Source organism: Pogoniulus pusillus, chromosome 23 (genome assembly GCF_015220805.1).
Source record: "Pogoniulus pusillus isolate bPogPus1 chromosome 23, bPogPus1.pri, whole genome shotgun sequence".
NCBI classification, from domain to species: Eukaryota; Metazoa; Chordata; class Aves; order Piciformes; family Lybiidae; genus Pogoniulus; species Pogoniulus pusillus.
The window spans coordinates 21983684-22005769 of record NC_087286.1 but is presented as its reverse complement, the minus strand read 5'-3'; the positions used below and the strand labels follow the sequence as shown (position 1 = coordinate 22005769).

The 22086-nt window shown below is 44.2% G+C and overlaps 1 protein-coding gene across 1 annotated transcript in view; it reads left to right on the top strand.

Annotated features, from left to right (window-relative positions):
- Positions 1-10631, top strand: part of LOC135185762 (sodium channel protein type 5 subunit alpha-like) — a 36185-nt gene extending 25554 nt beyond the window's left edge. Inside the window, exons 20-28 of the mRNA XM_064162882.1 lie at positions 689-843; positions 1422-1595; positions 1840-1947; positions 2866-3144; positions 3726-3779; positions 5447-5588; positions 6200-6300; positions 6715-6985; positions 8311-10631. Coding sequence (XP_064018952.1) covers positions 689-843; positions 1422-1595; positions 1840-1947; positions 2866-3144; positions 3726-3779; positions 5447-5588; positions 6200-6300; positions 6715-6985; positions 8311-9509 — 2483 coding nt within the window. The 3' untranslated portion in view covers positions 9510-10631. The remainder of the gene's footprint in view (positions 1-688; positions 844-1421; positions 1596-1839; positions 1948-2865; positions 3145-3725; positions 3780-5446; positions 5589-6199; positions 6301-6714; positions 6986-8310) is intronic.
- The last annotated feature ends 11455 nt before the right edge of the window (positions 10632-22086 follow it).

The window sequence follows — 22086 nt, the reverse complement described above, 5'->3', positions numbered from 1 at the left end:
CTGGACTGCTTTTTTTTCTTGTGCCCTCTTTGGGTCAATGAAACTTCCAATGCACAGCTTTAGGTTTGAATCAATATAATTGAAGCATGTAGAAATTAGTTGACACTTGAGGGGTGTTGCACCTGAATGCAAAGTCTTCTCTGTGTAGTAACAATAGAGATGTTTTTACTGTGATGTGATACATCATAAATCCTGAGAGAGAGCCACTGTACCCAGATGGCAGCTTGCTCTCTCCAGGGGGAAAACACAACAGTTGCATTAATAATGCAGGTTTCTGAAGTACAGCAGGTTTTTCAAAACTCCTTTCTGGATGGCATTTTTTGCCAGTAGAGACATTAGAAGGAAAGAAATCAAGATTGTTTGATTGTTTTTTCCCCTTTTCTTGCTCCAGAGAAGAAATGGGGAAATGTTTTGTGCTCTGTAGTCACAGGCTTGAGCGTGCCTTCTGTGGCCAAGCCATTAGAGAATTCAACTGAAGATGAAGCAAACCTGTACCAAACCCAGGTTTCTTCACACAGAACTGTGCAAGTGCCATTCCTTGCCACTTCTCACAGCCCAGCCCCACGTTACTGTGGAAAGCAGGGTTACTAAGAGAAAGATGCCCAGGGTTTTCACATGAATTGATCCTATTGTATGTCCACAGGCACCTACATCCTTCCACACATTTACTCCCATCTCTCACTTTCAGGTTGTGTCCAGTATTTCCGTTGTTACGTGGGTAGTGCCTTAAAGCTTGGAGGAGAAAAGTGGTGGAATCTGAGGAAAACCTGCTACCAGATTGTTGAGCACTCCTGGTTTGAGTCCTTTATCATATTCATGATTCTTCTGAGCAGCGGAGCCCTGGTTAGTCTGGCGGCTTCATCTATTAGGAGCATTTTTAGCTTCAATTTGCACTCGTATAAATTGTTTCTTGCAGAAGACACAGTGAATATCTTTGAACTCATCAGAAGAAAACAGAAGAGGCTTCAGACAGCAGTTGTTTATCCACTATTTTAATGATTACAAATCTATTATTCACATTGTAAAAATTTTAGGAGAGAAGGAGCAAACCTAAAAATAAATCTCAAAAGCTGCTTCCTTTTTCAGCACATCCTGGGCTTTTCCCAGGAGGTTACTTAACAGCCATAAAATGTGAAGGAGTTTTTATGCCATTAAAACAAACAAATGATAAAAAAAGGGTACTTGGTTCTCTTCAATGTATACACTTCTTGAAATGCATTTCTAAAGGTCTGTACTTCCCTCCTAGGACTCCAGAGTGCATGAGGCACATGTCCTTAGGGCTGTACTACACAGAGGAAATGAGAAGGGACATGAAGGATTACACATTTATCCACCAATCCAGATCTGAGTGAGAGATGGCAGACTTCCCTTTTGTGAAGCTGATCTGACTTTTGCCATGTGTCTGCATGTTATGATTTCAGGCATTTGAGGACGTTCATATAAACGAGAGAAAAAGCATTAAAAATATGTTGGCGTTTCTTGACAAAATGTTTACTTTCATCTTTGTTCTGGAAATGCTCCTGAAATGGGTGGCTTATGGCTTCAAGAAGTATTTCACCAACGCCTGGTGCTGGCTGGACTTCCTTATTGTAGGTGTAAGTTCTCCCGTGGTGTTTCCGTGTGGGTCCTGATGCAGGATGCAGTGGCAGAATTGCTGAGTACTTCCTGGACACAGAGCTAGGAGCACTGCCTTGGCTTACCTCCCATAGGGATGGTTTCAGGAGACTGCACTCTGGGCACTGAATGTATGGGGACATCTGGGGTTGGTTTTATTTAAACAGGAATAAAGGAAGCAGACATGAGGACATTGCTAATACTTCCTTTTCTCTTCCCATTCAGGTCTCTCTAATAAACCTCCTGGGCAGCTCGGTTGGTCCTATGAAATCTCTTAGGACTCTCCGAGCTCTGAGACCCCTAAGAGCATTGTCACGGTTTGAGGGCATGAGGGTAAGACTGAGCGCAAGTTACAACTTGTCGGTACTAGTGTGCACGTAATAGATTTGTAACTCGTGACTGTGTCTTTATGAAGTTCATGTATGTGCCTCAAGTTCACCCTAGGACCTATAGAATGAATTCTTAGAAGGTACCTCTGCTCTCTGCTCCTCTGTACTTGTTTGCTCTTCGCAGACTCCTCAAGTGATCAATCCTAGTGCGGTTGAAACTAAAACTAGATCAGGCAGAATGTTGTTCCACTGCTGCTCAGGCTTTCTTGTTTTCCTGTATTACTGAGAAAGCCCAAACTAAAGCAGAGAATAAGAAATGTGGGCACAGTTATCACTGTTGAACTCTGATGGCAAGCAATCTACTCTCGTGCAGACACAGAGGAAGATTCCCTCAGCCACGTGCAAAACGTTTCCGTACACTGCAATGTCAAACGGTATGGTCACTACAGTGGCATTTGGGCAGAAGTCTGCTCTAAAGGCTTAAAGACTTCAAATAATCATAATCCACTAAAAATGATAGATCTGGTGCAATACTACTGGAGAGTTATTACAGGTCCCTTAATAGCACAGTGCTCTGCACAAGTGCTTGTGGAATCTGTATGCTATAAAAGTTTATAACAAAGAAAGCCCAAGCATGCCTCACTCCAAAACAAAAGCATCAAAATAGGATGGACTCGTGGTGTAGCACACAGATGTGGTAGTGGTTCACAGCAGCCCCAGAAGTATCAACACGTTCTTTGAGAGACTGATATCATACAGACCTCTGAATCTTTGCTCAAGGTTTCCATGCCATCTGAGACTGGTATTTGCAAGGAAAACTTTAGGTTTCTGCTTGCAGAGATGACTAAGTGACTGCCTACTGCACTAAACAAGTACTGGAACCCTTTTTCAAGTGCACTTTTCCTTTCTCGTTTCATCCAAGGTGGTGGTCAATGCCCTGCTGGGAGCCATCCCTTCCATCATGAATGTCCTGCTCGTCTGCCTCATCTTCTGGCTCATCTTCAGCATCATGGGAGTGAACCTATTTGCTGGGAAGTTTGGGAAATGTGTTAATCTGACAGAAGGAGATTCACAATTAAACGATTCAATCAATGACAAGAGAGACTGTGAAATGTATAATACCACAGGGAAAATATTCTGGGTCAATGTTAAAGTCAACTTTGATAACGTTGGCTCTGGCTACCTGGCTCTTCTTCAGGTGGTAAGTGCTGCGTGACTTCACTAGAAAGCACCATATCAGATGGGCTTGGCCACCTGGCAACTGCTAACCCATCTCTGTGCATTATGGAGAAGAGAGGCATCACACAGCCTGCTCCTCCTTTGTTGCTGGCTCTCTACACAGCAGTGCAGCTCACCTGCATCAGTGGAGAAAGGAGACAAGTTAGACCTTGCTGTGATTTTTCCAGGTGATAAAGTAAGCATCTGGTGGACAAGTGGTTCAGCCTCCAGCAGTCTGATGAGCCTGAGGGGCAAACACTGACCTAATCTGCAAAATACAGACCTTAAGGGCTGTAAGACCTTTAGTAGACCATGCTAATGAAGGTTTGCTCTGAAAGCATTCTAGGAGAACATATTCTCTCCCACTCAAGCAAGCTTTCACATCCTGGTAAGGCTGAGACTACCACACATGCAGCAGGAGCAAGCTTCCCTCAAATCAGAGCTTGCTGCTTTGTGTGTGTGACCACACCATAGGCTCTTACTCCAGTCTCTGTCAACTGCAAATTGTGTGGAAGTTGGGTACCCAGAAAGCTTAACATGTTTCTTTGTAACCTCCCATTCCAGGCGACATTTAAAGGGTGGATGAACATCATGTACGCAGCAGTGGACTCACGAGAGGTCAGTCACTATACCTCAACTCTGCTCTTTTGCAAACACGACTCCTTCCTGCAAAATGGTTATGGATTTTGCACTTTCACATCTCCTGTTTGCCCATGCTAAACATTTACAGTAATTATTTTTATCAGCTGATGTAAACATTTCACCTGCAAATGACTCACATTATCCCAAAGTTAATCTGTTGTAACTGGGAGATGAATTCCACTCCAGATCCACTCAGCGAAAAGCACTTGTGTGGAGATTTTACACTACATCTGAGTTCAGTTCTAAGTGATCTTTAAGGTTAGTGGAGATCTACTCAGTATGCTCAGGGGGATCTAGAGAGCATTTCAGCTCAGCCTGGATATCTATATTGTTCAGCTGAGCACCTTTTTATACGACATCGATGTAGAGAATAGCAGCCAGACTCCAGCAGGGCATGCAGAATCCCACTTCATTACAGCTTGGAGTAGACCTCAATGTTTTACAGGAACATAGTTTAAAGTCTACTTCTAAACCATAAACCCAAACTTCATCAAGACTCAAACTATTATGGCTGAGCAACCATTTAAAAGACTTCACCAGGCATCACTAGAAACATTTTGTCTACTCTTTATGTTGCCAGTCGTGTTTGCTGTCTTATCAGGAGGATCATCCAGTGTCATGCAGAACAAAGTCAACTGTCTTTGGAGGCAAGGATTCAGAAATGAAGAGGCTATCTTAATTTGATCAGCAGTTCAAAGGAATCAAAGAATTTCAAAGTAGCCATATATGAAAATAGGGCACTTTAGTGGGTTTTGCTTTGGAAAAGCTCTTTTTCTTGTTCTGTTTTTGCCATAGAAGAACTTTCCACACCCTAAGAAGGGAAAAAAAAAATATCTAGGCCAAGATTTTTAATGGCAAGGGCTTGGAATTAGACTTCTAAATTGTTTTCTTGACTTTTTTTCAAGTGATGAGCAATTTACAGCTCCTGATCTTATTGGAAAAAGATGAACTGATGCCTGCGAAAATCATGGCAGGAAAGTCCAGTTCAGCAACTGTTTCTGCTGACTTTACTGGGGCCTCTATCAGGTGTGCATTGTAGGGTTTTAAGTCAGATTTAGAAAGGGGAGAGCCCCACACCAGTCAGCTTTTGGGAAAACAAGACATTTCAAATCAAATTAAACCTTATTCACCATTAGCCAGAGACTGATTTGCTCTACAAGGTTTTTTCCATGCAAATGTGTCATCATCCTGTTCTGCAGAAGCCACACAAACCAACCTTAGCAAGCTGCCACAGAACAAACACAGTGCAGTGCTATTATTCTGAGCCCTATTTTCTGGTTAGCTCTTCCTCAGGTGTTGTGCTCAGTGTATCTTTTGGAAAGGTTCGTGTTTGACTTCGAAAGGGATAGCAGCCAATAAGATCCCTCTGAGGTCCTAGAATTCTGGTGCATCCAGCAGTCCCAGTACGAATGCAGCTGTCTTCTACCACTCCACTGCCCCTCCAAAAGAGCTCTACACATTCAGCATTTTGGTTTATGCATTATTGGTGCTTTGAAGTCACACTAATTCTGTCAGAACTATCAGTAGGGTTGTAAATCCTGCTGTAGTTCCTGCTGGATTCAGCTTCCAAGAGGGTCTGCAGCAGGAAGATGATCCTGAGCTTTGTCGTTGGTCGTTTTTCATGTTGCCTCTCACTCCTGCAGAAAAATGAACAGCCAAAAATGGAGTCCAATCTATTTATGTATCTCTACTTCGTGAACTTCATCATCTTTGGATCTTTCTTTACCCTGAATCTCTTTGTTGGTGTTATTATTGACAACTTTAACCAACAGAAGAAAAAGATAAGTATATTGTTTGTGCTTCCAGACACCCACTCTAGCTCAAGCCATACCTTTGGAGAGCAAAGTCTTTGCTGCACATAGAATCTGAAACTTCTATTGGCATTTACAAGGGCATTTGTAATTAAGCTATCAGATGTACCACCCAGGGCAAATGTCTTCCTCCTTTCTTTTCTCCCTTAACCTGAACACCTAATCCTTTCTTCATCATTTCAAAGGCAATGACATCTTCTCAGCAACCCCTTAAAATTTTAGTCCTTTTTGGGAACTGAACATGGCAGAGACTCATTTTTTAGAAACAGGTCTGTAACAGATGCTCTGGATGTGGGAAGCCAGGGAAAGATTTATTCCTGACCAGTTTTTCAGTAGATGCTTTGTTTTCTGTTTTCATACTTTCTCAGCAACATGGGTTTCATCCCAGGACCTCTGCTCTGTGAAAGTGTGGTTTGTGCCACTCTCTTTTATCAGACACATTTACTCATTCTGAAAAAGATTAGTACCAGCCAGATGTGAAAAAGGAAGGAATGTCAATTCCCAGTATTTTAGACTTTGGACTTTGCAACTACAATAAGCTCTGTTTTCTCACCCAATAACAGTGACATTTCTTTGTATAGTTAGGGGGGGAAGATATCTTTATGACTGAAGAACAGAAAAAATATTACAATGCAATGAAAAAGTTGGGATCCAAGAAGCCTCAAAAACCCATTCCAAGGCCACTGGTAAGACTACATCAACTCTCCAGAAGGAAAATGTACTGCAAAAGTGCAATTTGAGTCACTGAAAAGTGCCTATGCCTATGTATTGGGTGTAAGTTATTTATAGTGTCTTTACGTTGATACTCAGACAGTGCTCTAAGGTCAATTCCATACCAAAAAAATTACACTGGAAGACTTCACAGGTTAAATAGTTACCAAGTGTTTTGCATAAATATTGTTGGAGGTTAGATTCACCTGGGAACTGCTCAAACTTCAGGATGGGGAGGGATTTTTAGTGTCATTTTTATATTCTGCCTTGCTTAAGTTTCTCTGACTTCACTATAGTTGAGTGACTGCACCATAAGAAGTGGAGCTATTGGCAGCATGTGCAAATGAGCATTCCTCATATGTGTAACTGCTGCATTCTTTTTCCTCTAGAACAAATACCAAAGGTTCCTTTTTGACATTGTAACATGCCAAGTATTTGATGTTGTCGTCATGTTTCTCATCTGCCTTAACATGATCATCATGATGGTGGAAACCTACGACCAAAGTGAAATGAAGACAAACATACTTAACAAATTCAATATACTCTTCATTGCCATCTTCACTGCAGAATGTGTACTGAAACTGGTGGCTCTGAGGCAGTACTACTTCTCAAATGCCTGGAACATATTTGATTTAGTGGTGGTGATCATGTCACTTGTTGGTAAGTGAAACTGATCTGGTAAATACTCAATTGTTATTCTCTTCAGGAAAAAAAGTAGTTAACATTTATCACTGCAAATGAATGCTGAAATGGGAATCATAGCTCTGTAGTCTTGAGGAAACAGAACTAAAATCCCCACCACAATTATATTAATATGATTTTAAAACCAGATCTTCTGCTACTTTCTTTTAGCAAAAGAATTAAAAGGATTAAAAGGTAGCTGTGCCATGCAAAACCTTCTGTGATGGCTCTGTAGGTTGCTTTTCCCCAGCCTGAAATGCAGCGTGAATAATACATTATACCAGTGCCACATGCGATGGTAATTTCCATTGTTACAAATGTAGTGCCAACTAAGAAACCTTTGATCAGTTAGAAATTACTGGGATTTGTAACAGAGAATCAAAACAGAGAGAATATGAAGACTGGAATTAGATTATAGAGTACAGAATTCAGTTTCTGGAAGCTCAGGTATGGCTGGCTGAAAATAAATGTTCAGACTGTCTAACGGTGCAGAAAACAAGACCAGAAACGTACTGGGTTTTGTTTGAAGAGACTGCAGTGGCAGAATGTGGTAAAGAGCTCTTCTGCCAATTTAACTGTTCCTGGAGCCAGTGCTGCCAAAGGAGCAGAAGGCATTTACATGAAGAAAAAGATTTAGTTCCTTTGGTATGATTTATGTTTTGGGTGAGTAAGATTCCGGTATGAATCTTTCCAGTACAGCTTTTCATTGAGAAATTAAGTTCCTGGAGGGGAAACCCAGAAAAATACATACAAAATACCTGCCCTTAGAAAACCCAAACCTCTCCTAGTGATACCACATCTGCTGTCGTTTTCATGCAGACTAAAGGTAAAACAACATGTCCCTGAAGGAAATACCAGCCATTATAGCACAACTTCTGTGTTCATCATTGGATTTGCTTACACATCTCTCATTATCTAAAGGATGCCCATGACATTGTTACTGCATCTTCTTTTCTTTAGCTTTGTAACTGAAGTCACAATTAGAAGGAAAATACATAACCTTCACCAGCTGAAGTGTGCAGGAAACTCATGTCAAAGACAACCATCAGTCCACGAGTGTCCACTGACGGATAGTTGAAGCTGTGCATGGAAAGGTGCACTGAATGCTGTATTCTAGTGGCTGAAGGATGTAGTTCATAACTGCTGACTCCTTTCCCAACTCTACCTTCTATGGAACCTTGTTCTGCTAGGGTCTTGGCACACACATCAAACATTTTTCAACTGTACAGACATTATCATTTCATCCTACTTACTAGTTAGGCAAAATGTGATATTCTAACCAGTCGTTATCCTCTCCATTTTAGCCTCGCTGCTTTCCGGCATTGGTAAAGCATTTGAGCATATCTTACCACCTACACTCTTCAGGGTCATTCGCTTGGCTCGGATTGGACGAATACTAAGGCTCATCCGGGCTGCCAGAGGAATCCGCACTCTTCTTTTTGCCTTAATGATGTCCCTGCCTGCTCTGTTCAACATTGGCCTCTTGCTTTTTCTGGTCATGTTCATTTATGCTATTTTTGGCATGGCTAACTTTGCCTATGTGAAGATGGAAGATGGCATTGACGACATGTTCAACTTCCAAACCTTTGCTAACAGCATGCTCTGTCTTTTCCAAATCACCACATCAGCTGGCTGGGATGGTCTTCTCAACCCTATTTTGAACACTGGACCGCCTTACTGTGATCCAAACATAAGTGATACTATAGGTGAATGTGGTAAACCTGCCATAGGTATAATTTATTTCGTAAGTTACATCATTATCTCATTTCTCATTGTTGTCAACATGTATATAGCTGTTATTCTGGAGAACTTCAATGCAGCTACTGAGGAAAGCACAGAGCCTTTGGGGGAAGATGATTTTGACATCTTTTATGAAATCTGGGAGAAGTTTGATCCTGAGGCAACTCAGTTTATAACTTTCTCTGAGCTTTCAGACTTTGCAGATGCTCTAGCTGAACCTTTACGTGTACCAAAACCAAACAAAGTTGAACTTGTAGCAATGGACCTGCCTATGGTCAGTGGAGACAAGATCCACTGCTTGGATATCTTGTTTGCTTTTACCAAACGAGTGTTAGGAGATTCTGGGGTGCTGGATACTCTAAAAGTACAAATGGAGGAGAAATTCATGGCTAGCAATCCATCAAAAAAATCGTACGAGCCAATCTCTACTACACTCAGGCACAGACAAGAGCAGGCTTCTGCCACCATCATCCAGCGTGCCTATAGGAGTCATTTGCTCCTGCGCTCCGTAAAGCAGGCTTCTTACCTGCACCATCACAGAACCTGCAGTGTTGACACTCTTGGGGATGGTGCTCCGGAAAAAGAAGGACTTATTGCAGCTATGATGGGTGAAAATTATGGTCAGAGTCCTGACAAGTCTGAAACTTTGTCCTCAGCATCCTTTCCTCCATCGTATGACAGCGTCACAAGAGCTAGTAGTGGCAATCCTGTGGTTGAGAATGGGGAAACTGCAGGTAATCAACAGTCTCCAGACACAAAATAGTTCATTGGTGGCACCATGGCTGAAAATATTTTTGAACATCCACAGCAGCTGACATTGTCAATACATGTCAGCTGAGGCAACCTCCCTGTTAAAGTCTGCTGATCATGATCGGTGAGCTATGGCAGATGCTAAGCCATAGCCTTTGGCTCTGCTGTATTCAGCTTTGTTCAGTATTATACATAGACAGAGAAAGGTTCTGGATCTGTTTGATCGAGGCCACCCCACTGCAAGGCTGCTCTCCCCATACCTGAGTGCAGTGGCATACTCACAGCAGTGACAGGCAACACCTTCTGACGTTGCCCCCAGCTCCAGCAGCAGGCAAAAGCCCAAGCACCCATGGATCTGCTGAAGAGCAGAAAAAAATGGCAGTGTTGAGATAAACTGCTGAAAGGAAAGGAGCAGAAGTTTACCCTTAGCACATTCCTGATTGATGCTCTCATTACAAACCCATCCTGGGTTATTTGTTTCATTTTTTGGTGTGTTTGGGGACTGGTGTACCACAAACACAGCCACTGCATGATCCACAGGTATGTCACACTGTAGTGGGCTTCTTCCAGCGCGACCGATTCAGAGAGTCGGGTCACAGCATGTACCCTCTTGTAGTTACTTTACTGCAGATGAATGGAACATTAAATGCAACTCAGTCCTACAGAAGTTGTACAGAGCTGAGTAAAACTTTGCTTCATGTTTTGTCTGTGAGGATCATTCACTTGAACCTGGTTTCCTCTGGCAGAGAGGCGAAGGCAGCCGTGCTGTGTGGTAGTCACTCCACACCAAACTGTGTTTATGACAGACTCCCCTCAGACTTCACAGAATGGTTGTTGCATGCTCCAGTTCATTCCTGCCAAAGCTGTGGAGAAGAGAGACACAAACAAGCATTTTCGCTCAGAGGAAGCTGGCAGCATCACTTCACTCACTCCCTTACGCACCAGAAACCCAGGCCAGGGAGTGCCACGTGGGCTCCATCTGAGCTGCCCTTGGTCATGGTGGTGAGTGGTTTATGGCCACTGAACAACAAGGCCTTGATCCAAGGTAGAGGTGTCCCATCGGTGGTAAGAGGCTTTGCCCCTCCTGCCTGTGCTGCTGTGACGGGAGGAGCAGTTTTCTCTCCCCTGCACAGATCAGAGGAGACTGAAGTACAAGCAGGAAACCTTGGTGCTCCTCGCGACTCTGTGTGCGGCCTCTGGCGAGCCTCAGCAGGCGTTCTTCACACAGGTCTTTGCTGTTCTTGGTGTCCTTACTGGCCTGAGCCTCTCTGAAAACCACCCCCCAGAGCACGCAGTCCTTTCCCCTCTGTACCTCTGCTTTGGAGATGTTTCCAGCTGGTGCCCTTCGCTCCCCTTGGCTGTTGTGTTACCCTTTCCACACTCTAGATGCAGTAACAAATGAACCTTCGTGTTTAACTCTCTGAGGCAAACTTCAAACACGTCGCACATGAGCTAGAGTAAGATGCCTTTTGCTTTTCTTAAATGCAAGGTTGTAGTTGTGAGGTCGCTGTTGGAGATGGCAGGTTCTGGCAAGGCTCAGGTGAGCTTTTCCCTTCACACTGCCTTCAGCCAGAAAGGAAACTGGATTCCACAACTGCCTGGGACCTACTGTGCACTCCACTTGCGACCTGCAGCACATTGCCTACTCTCTTCAGCGTGTCTCCTGGAGAGTGGCAGTTATATGCTCTGTCTTGTGCTGCTTTCCTGTTTCCCTGTCCTCTTCACCTCTTCAGATTGTGAGCTTTTGGGACAGAAATTCTCTTTTGCTATGAGAGTAAAATTACACCCACTAACGAGGGTCTGTTTTCATTCAATACTGCCTCAGCACTGGTTGCAAATAAACAACATTTATAACACTTTTACATTTTAATTTCCGTGGTGCTCTTTCCTTAGAAGTGCTGTGACAGGCAGGAGAAGCTAATTCGTTTTGACTAATACTCCCTCAGATTTTTGGGCAGGTGTGCAGGGAGTCTGCATCGTACTGGAGAGGTCAATAGCTCTCTTGCACTGGAACTCAGGGGACCCAACTCCTTCACAATAGAAACACCTGAACAGCTGTAAGAAAAGAATGGCTTGAGTTGGCTAAAATGATTTTTAAAACATGTGCTACATTTGTTCTCTGCTGCCCATGATGTGCAGGGCCCATCGAGCACAAGTAATGAGTGACACACACCATTCCCTTCAATTTTGGTGCACACTAAACAGTCATAGAATCATGGAATGGTCTGGGTTGGAAGGGACCTCCAATGGTCACCTAGTCCAAACCTCCCTGCAGTCAGCAGGGACATCCTCAACTAGATTGGGTTGCTCAGAGCCCTAACACTGCCCAGTTCTGATGTTACATCCCCCCAGGAGACTACATGTTTAAACACACTGATGTTACATCCTCCCAGGAGATTATGTGTTTAAGCACACACTCAAAGGTAGTCCAACTCATATCTGCCATTTTGTGTACCAGGAAAGGGCATTTTTGATTGTGAGGGTAGTTTATTGACAGCAACATACCAGCCTCAGCACCTGGGAAGGCCACCCCAGGGGTGAATTTTACCTTCCGAGTACAGGTGATATGGCTTTGGGGACAGTAAGTCACTTAACATGTTCTTTATCTCTTCTCTTCTCCTCTAAACCCCTTTAATTCTGGATACCACCACTCTGCTTAGCGGCAGCCTGACCAAGGGTGAATAGTTACAGGCAAGAGAGATGTGCTATGGCTCGTCCGAGGGGATGTGTGGCCCCTGCTCAACAAGCTTTGAATGTAATAACACTGTGAGCTGCGAGAGTGACTTGTTGAATGCTTCCTCCTAGTGGTTTTAGATCAAAATGACATATTCAAGGTGGAAAAACAAAAGTTAGAGATCAGTGCTCCCCCCTCAGATACATAGATTGAAACCCAACACCGAAATAACTGCTTTCAAATGGAGTATTAGCAGCAAGCAGAGAGCTCGGAGGAGAAAGGGTTATGCTGAGCATGTTGCAGTACTGAGGAGCACATTTTGAAGGGGAAGTAATGGAAGACTTGAAGTAGATGGAATTTGAGTAAAACAGATGGATTTGAAATCCATCTCCTAAAGAAGAAAGTGGTAGGTCATATTCATTGTATGCTGATGAACGGAGTGCAACAGGACAGAGAACAAAGTTCTCTACGAGGGGCCAAGCAGGGACATTTGCAGCTAAGTGGTGGAAACAGGAGAGCACTATGAAGACCTGGCCAGCTGACAGGGACAGAATGGCTGTGATGTGCAAGGTGATGCAGTTATGAAATGGAGAGATGTAGACAAAGATCTATCAGCTGCAACAGTCCGTGGAGTGCAGGATGTGCTAAGGCAAGGGGAAGGCATGGGTGCAGCTGCACCAGCACCAGGGCATGCATCGATGAGTGATGCTGAGGAAGGATTCGTATGACCCAGGGAAGAATTAAAGGGCTTCTATCACGGAGAGTGGGTTAGAAAGGCTTTAGAAAGAAACCTGGTTTGTTTAATCCTGCAAAAACTAAAACCTGAGAGGAGAGGTGTGGCTGTTTCTGAAAGGAATAAATCACAGCATCACAGAATTGCTTCAGTTGGAAAAGATCTTTGAGATCACAGAGTCCAACTGTGAACCTAACACCACCACGGCCATGAAACCATGCCCCAGAGTGCCATGTCCACACCATTTTGAACATCTCCAGGGCTGGTGACTCCACCACCAACCTGGGCAGACTGTTCTTTAGTAACTTTCAGTAACTTGTGGTGCCTTTTGCAGGAGGGTGCAGGGCATACCAGAGCAGGCTGGCTTGCTTACAAGTCATATGCAGGACAAGTATTAAAATAATTGCAGGCAAAGAGATGCAGAAGCTTGTTGGACAGGTACTGAAAGGAAGCTTGTGCAAGCTCAAGTCAAGAGCAGCTCCAGAAGATAGTCTGGGCAAAACCCGAGTGACCTTAGTGCAGGCTGACAGGTTGTAGCTAGGTGGTGTTACTACTGATAGGAAGTGGAAACACAAGTTTGAGTACTCCCAAACATCTTGCACATGAGTGTTAGACTGCACTAGACTAAAATGAGTTGTCTGACTGGAATTACATCTCCTGGTTTGGACACATGACAGAGAATGTCAGCCCCTTGGTATTTGTTTCACAGTTCGTTAGCCTTACACTGAGACTCAAAAGCCTACCTTTTCATCTAAATTAGCTGACTTCAGCTCCAAGCCACTGCTTCTTGATATACCTCTAATGCTACATTAAAAACTTCTTTACTACCTGCTACTTTCATTCAATGAAGGCACTTATTCACTTTCACCTCTCTATTTAGTATTTTAATGTGAGCGGAACGACCTCCTAAAGCCTCGAGCACAGGCATTTTTATCATCAATCAAATCATCTTTTGGCTCTTTTCACTGTCTTCCTGCATCTGACTTACGGATGGTGTAACTGCTGACTGCCATCATCCTTATTGTCTTGGAAGTATGCAGCCGATTTTCCTCCTCCCCAGAGCTGAAGAGCAGGAACCAACTGGCACGAGCTTTATTGCATGTGGCAGGAAAAGGGTTAAGCAATTCAGCCGGTCAGGAGGCAGCTGCAAGGTACGAAAGATCAGAGTGGGGTAGAAGTACTCGTATAGAGGAGATCAACGAGCAACATCTCTTCGGGCAAATAAACCACGATCTCTTTCTAGAGATTGGCTCAGGAGGACACAATTTCCATCTTTTCCTCAAGCTGTGAACTCTGAAATATGGTGTTTCCCACAGACAGCAAAGCAGCAGGGAAGTGTGTAGATACTTTACTTATGGAAAGTAAGCCCCAGTCCAATAACATTTACACCGAGGAGTTTGGCTGACCTGCTGTCCTCAAGGCATAGACAGCAGGCAAAGGGCTGGAGCTGGTCACCAGTCAGTTAAGGCAGAAAGAGCCCCCCAGAAGAGCTGCATATCTCTGTGTTGTATTTAGGTGTCCAGACAACCTCAATACAATTTGTCAATAGTACATCACAACTTCAGCTCTAGGCTCGTGACAAAGTCAATGGAGGGGAGAAAGACAGAGGTTGATTGATCTTATCCATCTAGGGATGGGTAACCACATATCTCTGTACCGACCCTTGGTGAAGGTCATGACAGACTTAAATCCAACTTTTAGACACCTTAAGGGAAGCACATGACCCCCACTGTAACTCTTGCAAGACTGGAAAACAAATGCACCAACCTCATAGTTGCAGAGTAACAACCCCTGATGGATTTATTGAGGGGTCACAACTTTGGGAGAAAGCTTTGGTCTCTGTGGTGGACTCAAAGCTGCTTAGTCTAACGAGGGCTCTCCTTCCTTTCAGTCCCCTTTCAGGTTTCTTGTGCTGCATTGTAGCCCTAAGCCAGCTGTGGCCTCCGTGTCTAATGAGACAGTAGGATTGAGAGACATACTCATGCTGTATTTCTTGGAGAAGTCCTTGCTGGGGTCATCCTTGGAGCCAGATATTGAAAGCAGGTGGGCCTGGAGAGTTCATCCTGCCTGCTGTGTTTTCTGCATAAATGGCTTTCTTGGGCTTGCTTACCCACTGCACAGGTGGGGGTTCATTGCTGTACTTGCTTTTGTGCTGGATGCTAAACTCGGGTGTAAAGTGAGACATTACAGTGGTGGGATGTCCTTGGGAAGGGATGGATACCCTGCAGAGTGGTGTCAGTGTGCTGTACCAGAACAGCAAATGGTGACCCCATTTGTAAGAAAAGTGGAGCAAACTGTCACTTAGCTCAGAGGTGAATACCTGCCTTTTACATATCTTTACACTTCAACTTCTCTTTCACTTGAAACCATCCATTTAAGCAGGTTTTTGTTGTGCATTCTCTCCTCTTTCTGTATGAACATGAGTACAGGAAAATTCAAGAAGTGAAAATCCATTAGCAAAGGCAAAATATGGAAAGTGGCAGGTAGTGGGAAGTGCTTCTTAAGCATCCACCCTTTCTGTCAGACTCCTAAATGCCTACAAGGAGAGGAAAATCTTGAATCCCTCCAATTCTTTCTGGAGAACCAGCTGTTAAGGGTTTTGTGTCACTGTCTGTGAAGGGCTCTTTGCGTTGATGACAGCAATTCCCTCCAAAATACCTAGCAGAAACCACAGTCCTCTCCCTTTTAAATCCACCCCCATCTGAATGATCAAAAGTAGACGAATAAATAAATAAATAACCTCCCAACCAACCCAAAGCATCCTCTCTGAGAGAGTGCTCAGAAACACTGTGGAGGGAAAAACAAAGCCAAACCCACCCAACCAACAAAAATCCAGTGACACCAGACCACACACAAAACCACACACAAAACCACACTGAAAAACAGAGTTTGCTTGATGCTGAGGAGAGCATTCGCTACCCAGCAAGGGTCTGACCCTGCACGCAGAGAGGGTCAGCTTGGAAAGCAAACTGCGGTTCTTTGGCATGCACATGCAAGTGCTTTGGTGCTCGACTTCCAGTCAAGGGCAGGGCTGGTTCTTAAAGGCTCCATTTGCCAGAGGTAGGACATTGCATTAAGTATGAAGTACACATTAGGGTTACAGGTGCTTTGTACTGGAGAGTCCTCTTGTAAAGTCTCTGACTTTGTCTTAGATCTAGTTTGGTCTAAAAGCCGTTTGTGTGGGCAGGAAGCTGAGGGGGAAGTTGTTGTTGTGGGACGTGATGGCATTTTCAAACTGGAAATAAGAATAAGCAAGAGAGGAAGGGTAAGAAGCTCCCAGACTTGCAGACAGGCAAAGAAGAGGAGAAAGCCTGATGAGAAGAATGAGGACTTGACTCTTCACTTGGGCAAAAGAGGCAGCTGGTGGACATACTTGGTCATTATTTCTGCTTGTCTAACATTGCCTCAGAGGCAGAAGGTGGAGATGAAGTGAAACAAGAAAGTGTTTCCTGCTCTTTGGTCTTGTTGGTGCCTTTTATATTCCTCGAGTAGGGAACAGGTCAGTCCAAAACAACCACTGGTTTGTGAGTGCTTGCTTGTCACTGAATCCTCTTCTACTTGTAATCTTCCACCTAGGCTTTTGCTGAGCATTCCTCCTCTTGTGCCTTCATCCCACCAGGAGGATGAGTACTAGCACTCATGTGAGCAATTGCCAAAGGCAGTGGGGCTCAGATAAGGTGTCCATGTATGTGCAGTATCAGGGTAAGAGTTCTAGATGGAACGAGCTTGAAGGCAGGTCCCACCTCCACCTGGGCTCCTTAAGCTGCTCACCTTGAAGACGTTGAAAAAATACTAATGGCAGTCCCCAAATTCAGCCATGTCTTCTTTCTTCAGAAGGAGACTGCCTCAGCTCTGTGCTGTTGGATGGAGAAGAAGGTACACTAGGGAAACGTGATCAGAAATAAGCCATCTGGTTAGCTGGAGAACACAAACAGTCAAAGCCCTACAGCCTACAACCCCTGGATTTGCAGCCTAGTAAGTATAAGGATGAACACACCAGTGAGGAGCACTAAAGGAAGGGCAGTGAAGGATAAAGATGATGTAGAAAACTCACAGGAAACCCTATGTGGAAAGGAACAGGAGAACAACTCAGATGAGTTCCCCTCAGATTTCTCAAGGTTTTATCAGCTATTCTGAGCACAATTTCCCCAGTCTGCCCTGTGTGAGCACCAATAGGCCCAGGGCAGTCATAAGGAAGTCCAAGGATTACTGCCATGCTGAAAGAGACTGTGGTTTTACTGCTTGGCTACACTGGGTCTTTCTACCCCTAGCACTTCCCAGAAATGGAAATGGCAGTGTCTGGATACAAACTGATAGGCACTGCAATTAATTAGAAGATTCAAATAAAACAAAAAGGGAAATGGTTCATGATCCATGTAAAAAATTAAGTAAATGTAGTGGAAGGAGACTTAGCTTTAATTAATGCTAATACAGAGGAGGGAGGGCATGCTGGACTGCAATGAGAGAGTAAAAATGAGGGCTCAGGATACTAACACAGAAAGTTAGTTTATCATGTTGAATTTCCTTCTGGTCCACGTGGGGAACCTTCCTGTTAGCTGTACCTTCATGATGGACCTGAAGGCACATTTGTAACTGTAGACTTGCAGGTAGTGTTTGACCAAAACAAACCAGTCAACTTTCTCTGACTCTGTTAGATTTCTCTGTGTGTGTCTTTAATAGAATGAAATGCAAAGGGCAAGCCAGTACTAGTTTCAGTCTGGAAAGAGCAGTGAGATACCTTGGAGATCTTCTGTACAGCACTCAAGGGGCTAAGCCTTGCTGTTCCTCAAAACTGCTGAAGAAGAGAAGTCATAAGACCAAAGAAAATTTGGTGTTAGAAGTTGGTGCTTCTGACCCCAAAAGGAGAAAGTATGTTTGCATTTCATAGAACCATAGAACAGTTTGCATTGGAAGGGATCTTTAAAGGTAGTCTAGTCCAACCCTCCTGCAGCGAGCAGGGGCATCTTCGGTTAGCCCAGGCTGATCAGACCTCCACCCAGCCTGACCTGGAGCGTTGCCAGTGAGCAGGGCTCCTATCATTTCTCTGGGCATCCTGTGCCCATGACTCACAACCCTCACTGCAAACAATTCCTTCCTTCTATCTCGTCTGAATCTCACCTCTTTAAAACCATCACCTCTTGCCCTGTTGCAACAGACTGTCTCCATCCTTCTTATAGCCCCCCTTATATGTAAGCACTGGAAAGCTGCTAACAGGTTCCAGGTCTTCTCTTCAGAGTGAGCAACCTCAACTCTCTCAGCCTTTCTTCATGGCAGAGGTGCCCCAACTCTCCTATCTTTGCTTTCTCAGTCATTTTGCAAAGGCTCAGTGTGTGACCTCTCCCTTGTAGGATGCTTTACCTAAACCACAGAAGATGTTTTGGATGTCTTTTTGGAAGAAGTTAGCAAAGGCAAGTTCATGTGAGGTGAAGCTTTGTCTCAGCCTTCTGGGTGTCAGAAAATTCCTCTAGCCTCCAATTCATTACAGTGTGGGGAGCACAGGGGGAACAGAAAGCTTTGCTGGAAACCCAGGCTCTGCCTTTCTGACACTGCCAATCACTAAACCCCATGTAAGCACTTTCTCCACTTAGTGAAGCAGTGTCTCTCTGCTCTCTGAACTGCCTAATCACCAAATATTTGTGCTGTCCACAGGCAGCAAGAGCACAGTAATGGGACATAATTCAGCCCAGCACAGCATAACCTTCATCTCCTTCTAAATTAAAGCACAGCTGTAGTCTGCTGTCATATAAAGTGGCCTAATTTGGGGTGGGGGGTGAGCCATTTCAAGGAGGTGAAATAAATTTTGCTTTAATGATGAGAGCTGTTATGTGTCTATCAGAGCACTGAATGCTTTCTTCACACTTGGAAACATTCATTGACAGAGGCACTGCCTGCCTGTAAATTATTTTTTCCCCATTAAATTAGATCAGCTCACTTTAGGATTATATCTTTGAGTCTGATTGAACAAATGTAGCAATTTAGCCAGGCGTTACAGGATTTCCCCAGGGATGCTTGATGAGAGATGCTCCATGAGCATGATACACTTAATTAAAACACGGCAGCTGAAGACTGATACAGATGTATCCTGACAAAGCAGCTGGGTTTACGTCAGGGTCTCTTTGCTTATGGAAACCGAAGTCGAGGGTGAGAGGAAATCAGGGCTCTTATTAGGGAGGAAGGAACAAGCCCAGATCCCAGCCAATGTTATGCAATGAAGCCTTAGCACCATTCTTAATATGATCCAGTGATAGAGTCATTCCTGGTGTGAATACTCGGCTGCCCTTCTGCTTTCCACAGCGCAGAGGTGGGGGTGCTCCATTCCCTTACAGTGGGGCTGAGAGGCCAGCAGGGAATGCAGCATGTGGGGCATCCTCCTTGAAGGGAAGGCAATACACGATGGGCTAAGAGCCTTTTACCTGGTTAATAAATGAGCAATGTGTTGGTGAAATCCTGACTCTGAAGCCTGCATTTCGTCCCAACCACCCTGAATCTGTTGTGATTTTTAGACGACAAACCCCTGCTTGTCCTGGTCTCTCCCCGTATGTCAGAGGGGTTTATACCAAATTGCAGTACTTGTCTCTGCCAGTAGAGGGAAGTGTTGACTAAAGGGAGTTTGCCAGCGGCGCCTCTTGCCAATGCAGCTTCTCGCAGCGCTTACCCATGTAGGAGAGGCTTTAGAGAAGCCCGAGGGCTGTGGGAAGCAGAAGCATTCCACTGATCACCACCAGGGTGAGAGGGCAGGGGAAAAACCTTTCACGTTTTCTCTTTTTCCTTTTTGCCAAATGAAGTTTTTGGGGAAAAAAACCCCAACAAACAACAAAACGATACGCACAACCCCCCCAAGCAAGCAAACAAAAACAACAACAAAAAACCCATCCACATTTCAAAAGAGGCATGGGAAAAAACAAAACCAAAACAACGACCAAAGAACAAAAAATAACGCACTAAAGAACCCAAACAATAAAACGTGTTTTAAACTAACACCATTCTCCAAACCCTTACACTTTCAAGAGCTGCACATTTTCCCATTTCATTGTTTCCTTAAAGAGGCAGCAACAAACACGTAGGGATATGGGATGAAAGAAAGGCTTTATAAACACCTTGAGAAAATAAACAGCTCTTTGCAACCAGATAATTCCTGTCTAGAGTCCCTTAAGAAATCCGTGATTGCTCTGTGGGGTAAAAGGTATCTTTGTTGAGAGAAGCAAATAGAAAGATGACATCAACTGATCTCCCGCCTGGTATTCATTTTGCTGCTGGTACTCACCTCCATCTGACATGGACATTTATTGGCTTTCAGCTGACTCCTCTGAGCTTCTTCATACATTTGGTAAGCTCTCATTACATGAATGTCTCTTGCAGAAAACAAAAGAATTTTGGCAAGGCAGCAGAGGTTTAATCAATTCCCCTCTCTCTGATCAGTCTGTCCTTAGTGTTGCAATTAATGGTGTTGCTTTATGATCAGTGTTTGCATTCTGAGTTGTTCCTGTGTCAAAGATGTTCCCCACTTGCTGCATGCGTTTGATGGTGTTCAGACCCAGAACCCACCCCCAAAGTGCCGCCTTCAGCATATGCTCCTGGGTTACACTTCTGTATCTTTAAAGTGATGCTCAAAGGGAAGTAAACTGGAAACAAGAACCCAAAGAACATGTACATATTTGAACTGGGAGAAGAGATGGTTTGGTGGGCTGTGAATTGAACTAGGGGTAGGAAATGGGAGAATTACATGAGTCCTGCTGCAAGTATGGGGGAAATGTGAGGAGTAGCTTTCCCCTCCTGTCCTTCTTCCTACCTTCTATTAATTTGATTTATTTCCTTTGTAAATACTGCTGTGTTTCCTACAAGCTGAGATCAGACTTAGCTGCTTGGACTACCAGAGCAATGAGGATTTGCTACTACTCAGAGTAATTTCTCAGTTTCTGAAGACAGGTGACACAGAGATGGGTCTTCCTGCCACTTCATCAGGATTGAACAGCATTTCCTCACTCCACGGAAAAGCAATAGAGTTGAAAATTTACAGCAGTGTTATCTATTACAGATGGCAAAAACAAGACCAAAAATGTTAGTTCAGGACCAGTGGGTGGGACAAGCCTTTCCCCTCCTTTCCCTGACTGCCATACTAAATCTGTGCCACTGAGACCCAACTGGCTCCCTGGTCCCTTCCCACTTCATTTCCATAATCAGCCCTAGACAGTAGCTGCTGAGATTACCAAGGAAGGAGGGAGGACAGAGATGAGGGCCTTCATTCACAGATTGTCAGTGGAGCAAGGTCTGAATGGAAGATTCAAATATTTACTTTTAGCTGCCCAAGTCCCTTCCACATACCTGAATTTAAGTTCAGGTTTCAACAGCATCTGTGTAACATCAATCTGCAGAGGCAAACTCTGATCTGTGAAAGCACAGGCAAGGATATACCAGCTCCAAAATTCTCCACAAGAAGAAGCAGTAGGTTCACTGTGTCCTCTCTGCACAAGCTCAACTCATGCGTGACAGAGTTCTTTAACCCTTCAAATGATTTAAGGGAGGAAGCATTGTTTTCAGAAGGGATGCAGGGCATGACTCCAGTGTAGGAGCCACTCCAGTTGTAATGCTGCACTCACTACCCCAGAGCTGGAGGTGCGCAAAGCATCTGTATCCTAGTATAGAGGACTTGTACATTAGGGCTGTGCTGCTGCAATGAGAAGCATGACCACAACCTGCTGGTCTCAGGCCAGCAATAATCCTTATAAAGTATTCTAGCTCTAGTGTGGTTTCCTTTTTCTGTCTGATCTTAAAATGGTGTTGCAAATCCATTAGAAGTCTACTGGGGAAAAACAAACAAACAAGCAAACTCAAACAACAAACCACACCAAAACAAAAAAACACCACTCCCCTTGTAAAGTAAAGATGTCCTGCAGAGGTGTGCCAGCACAGCAGCAGGGTTCAACAGCAGGAGCTGAGCTACCAAGGACTCACAGTTTGCCTTTCTGCTGTTGAAGACATGCTTGTCCTCTACTTTGGGTCCTCATGAGGACCTCCTGCCCTTTGCACAGTCACCATTTATCTTCACTTTGAGTAATTAAAACCTTGAAGATCTGTCTTGTTCTATGCCTCTGCACTGCTCTGGGCCTTCACAGACTGCTTTCCAACCAAGGCGCTCACATCTATCCTCTTCTGTCTCTCCTAGTCTACCTAGGAGTCTTTGCT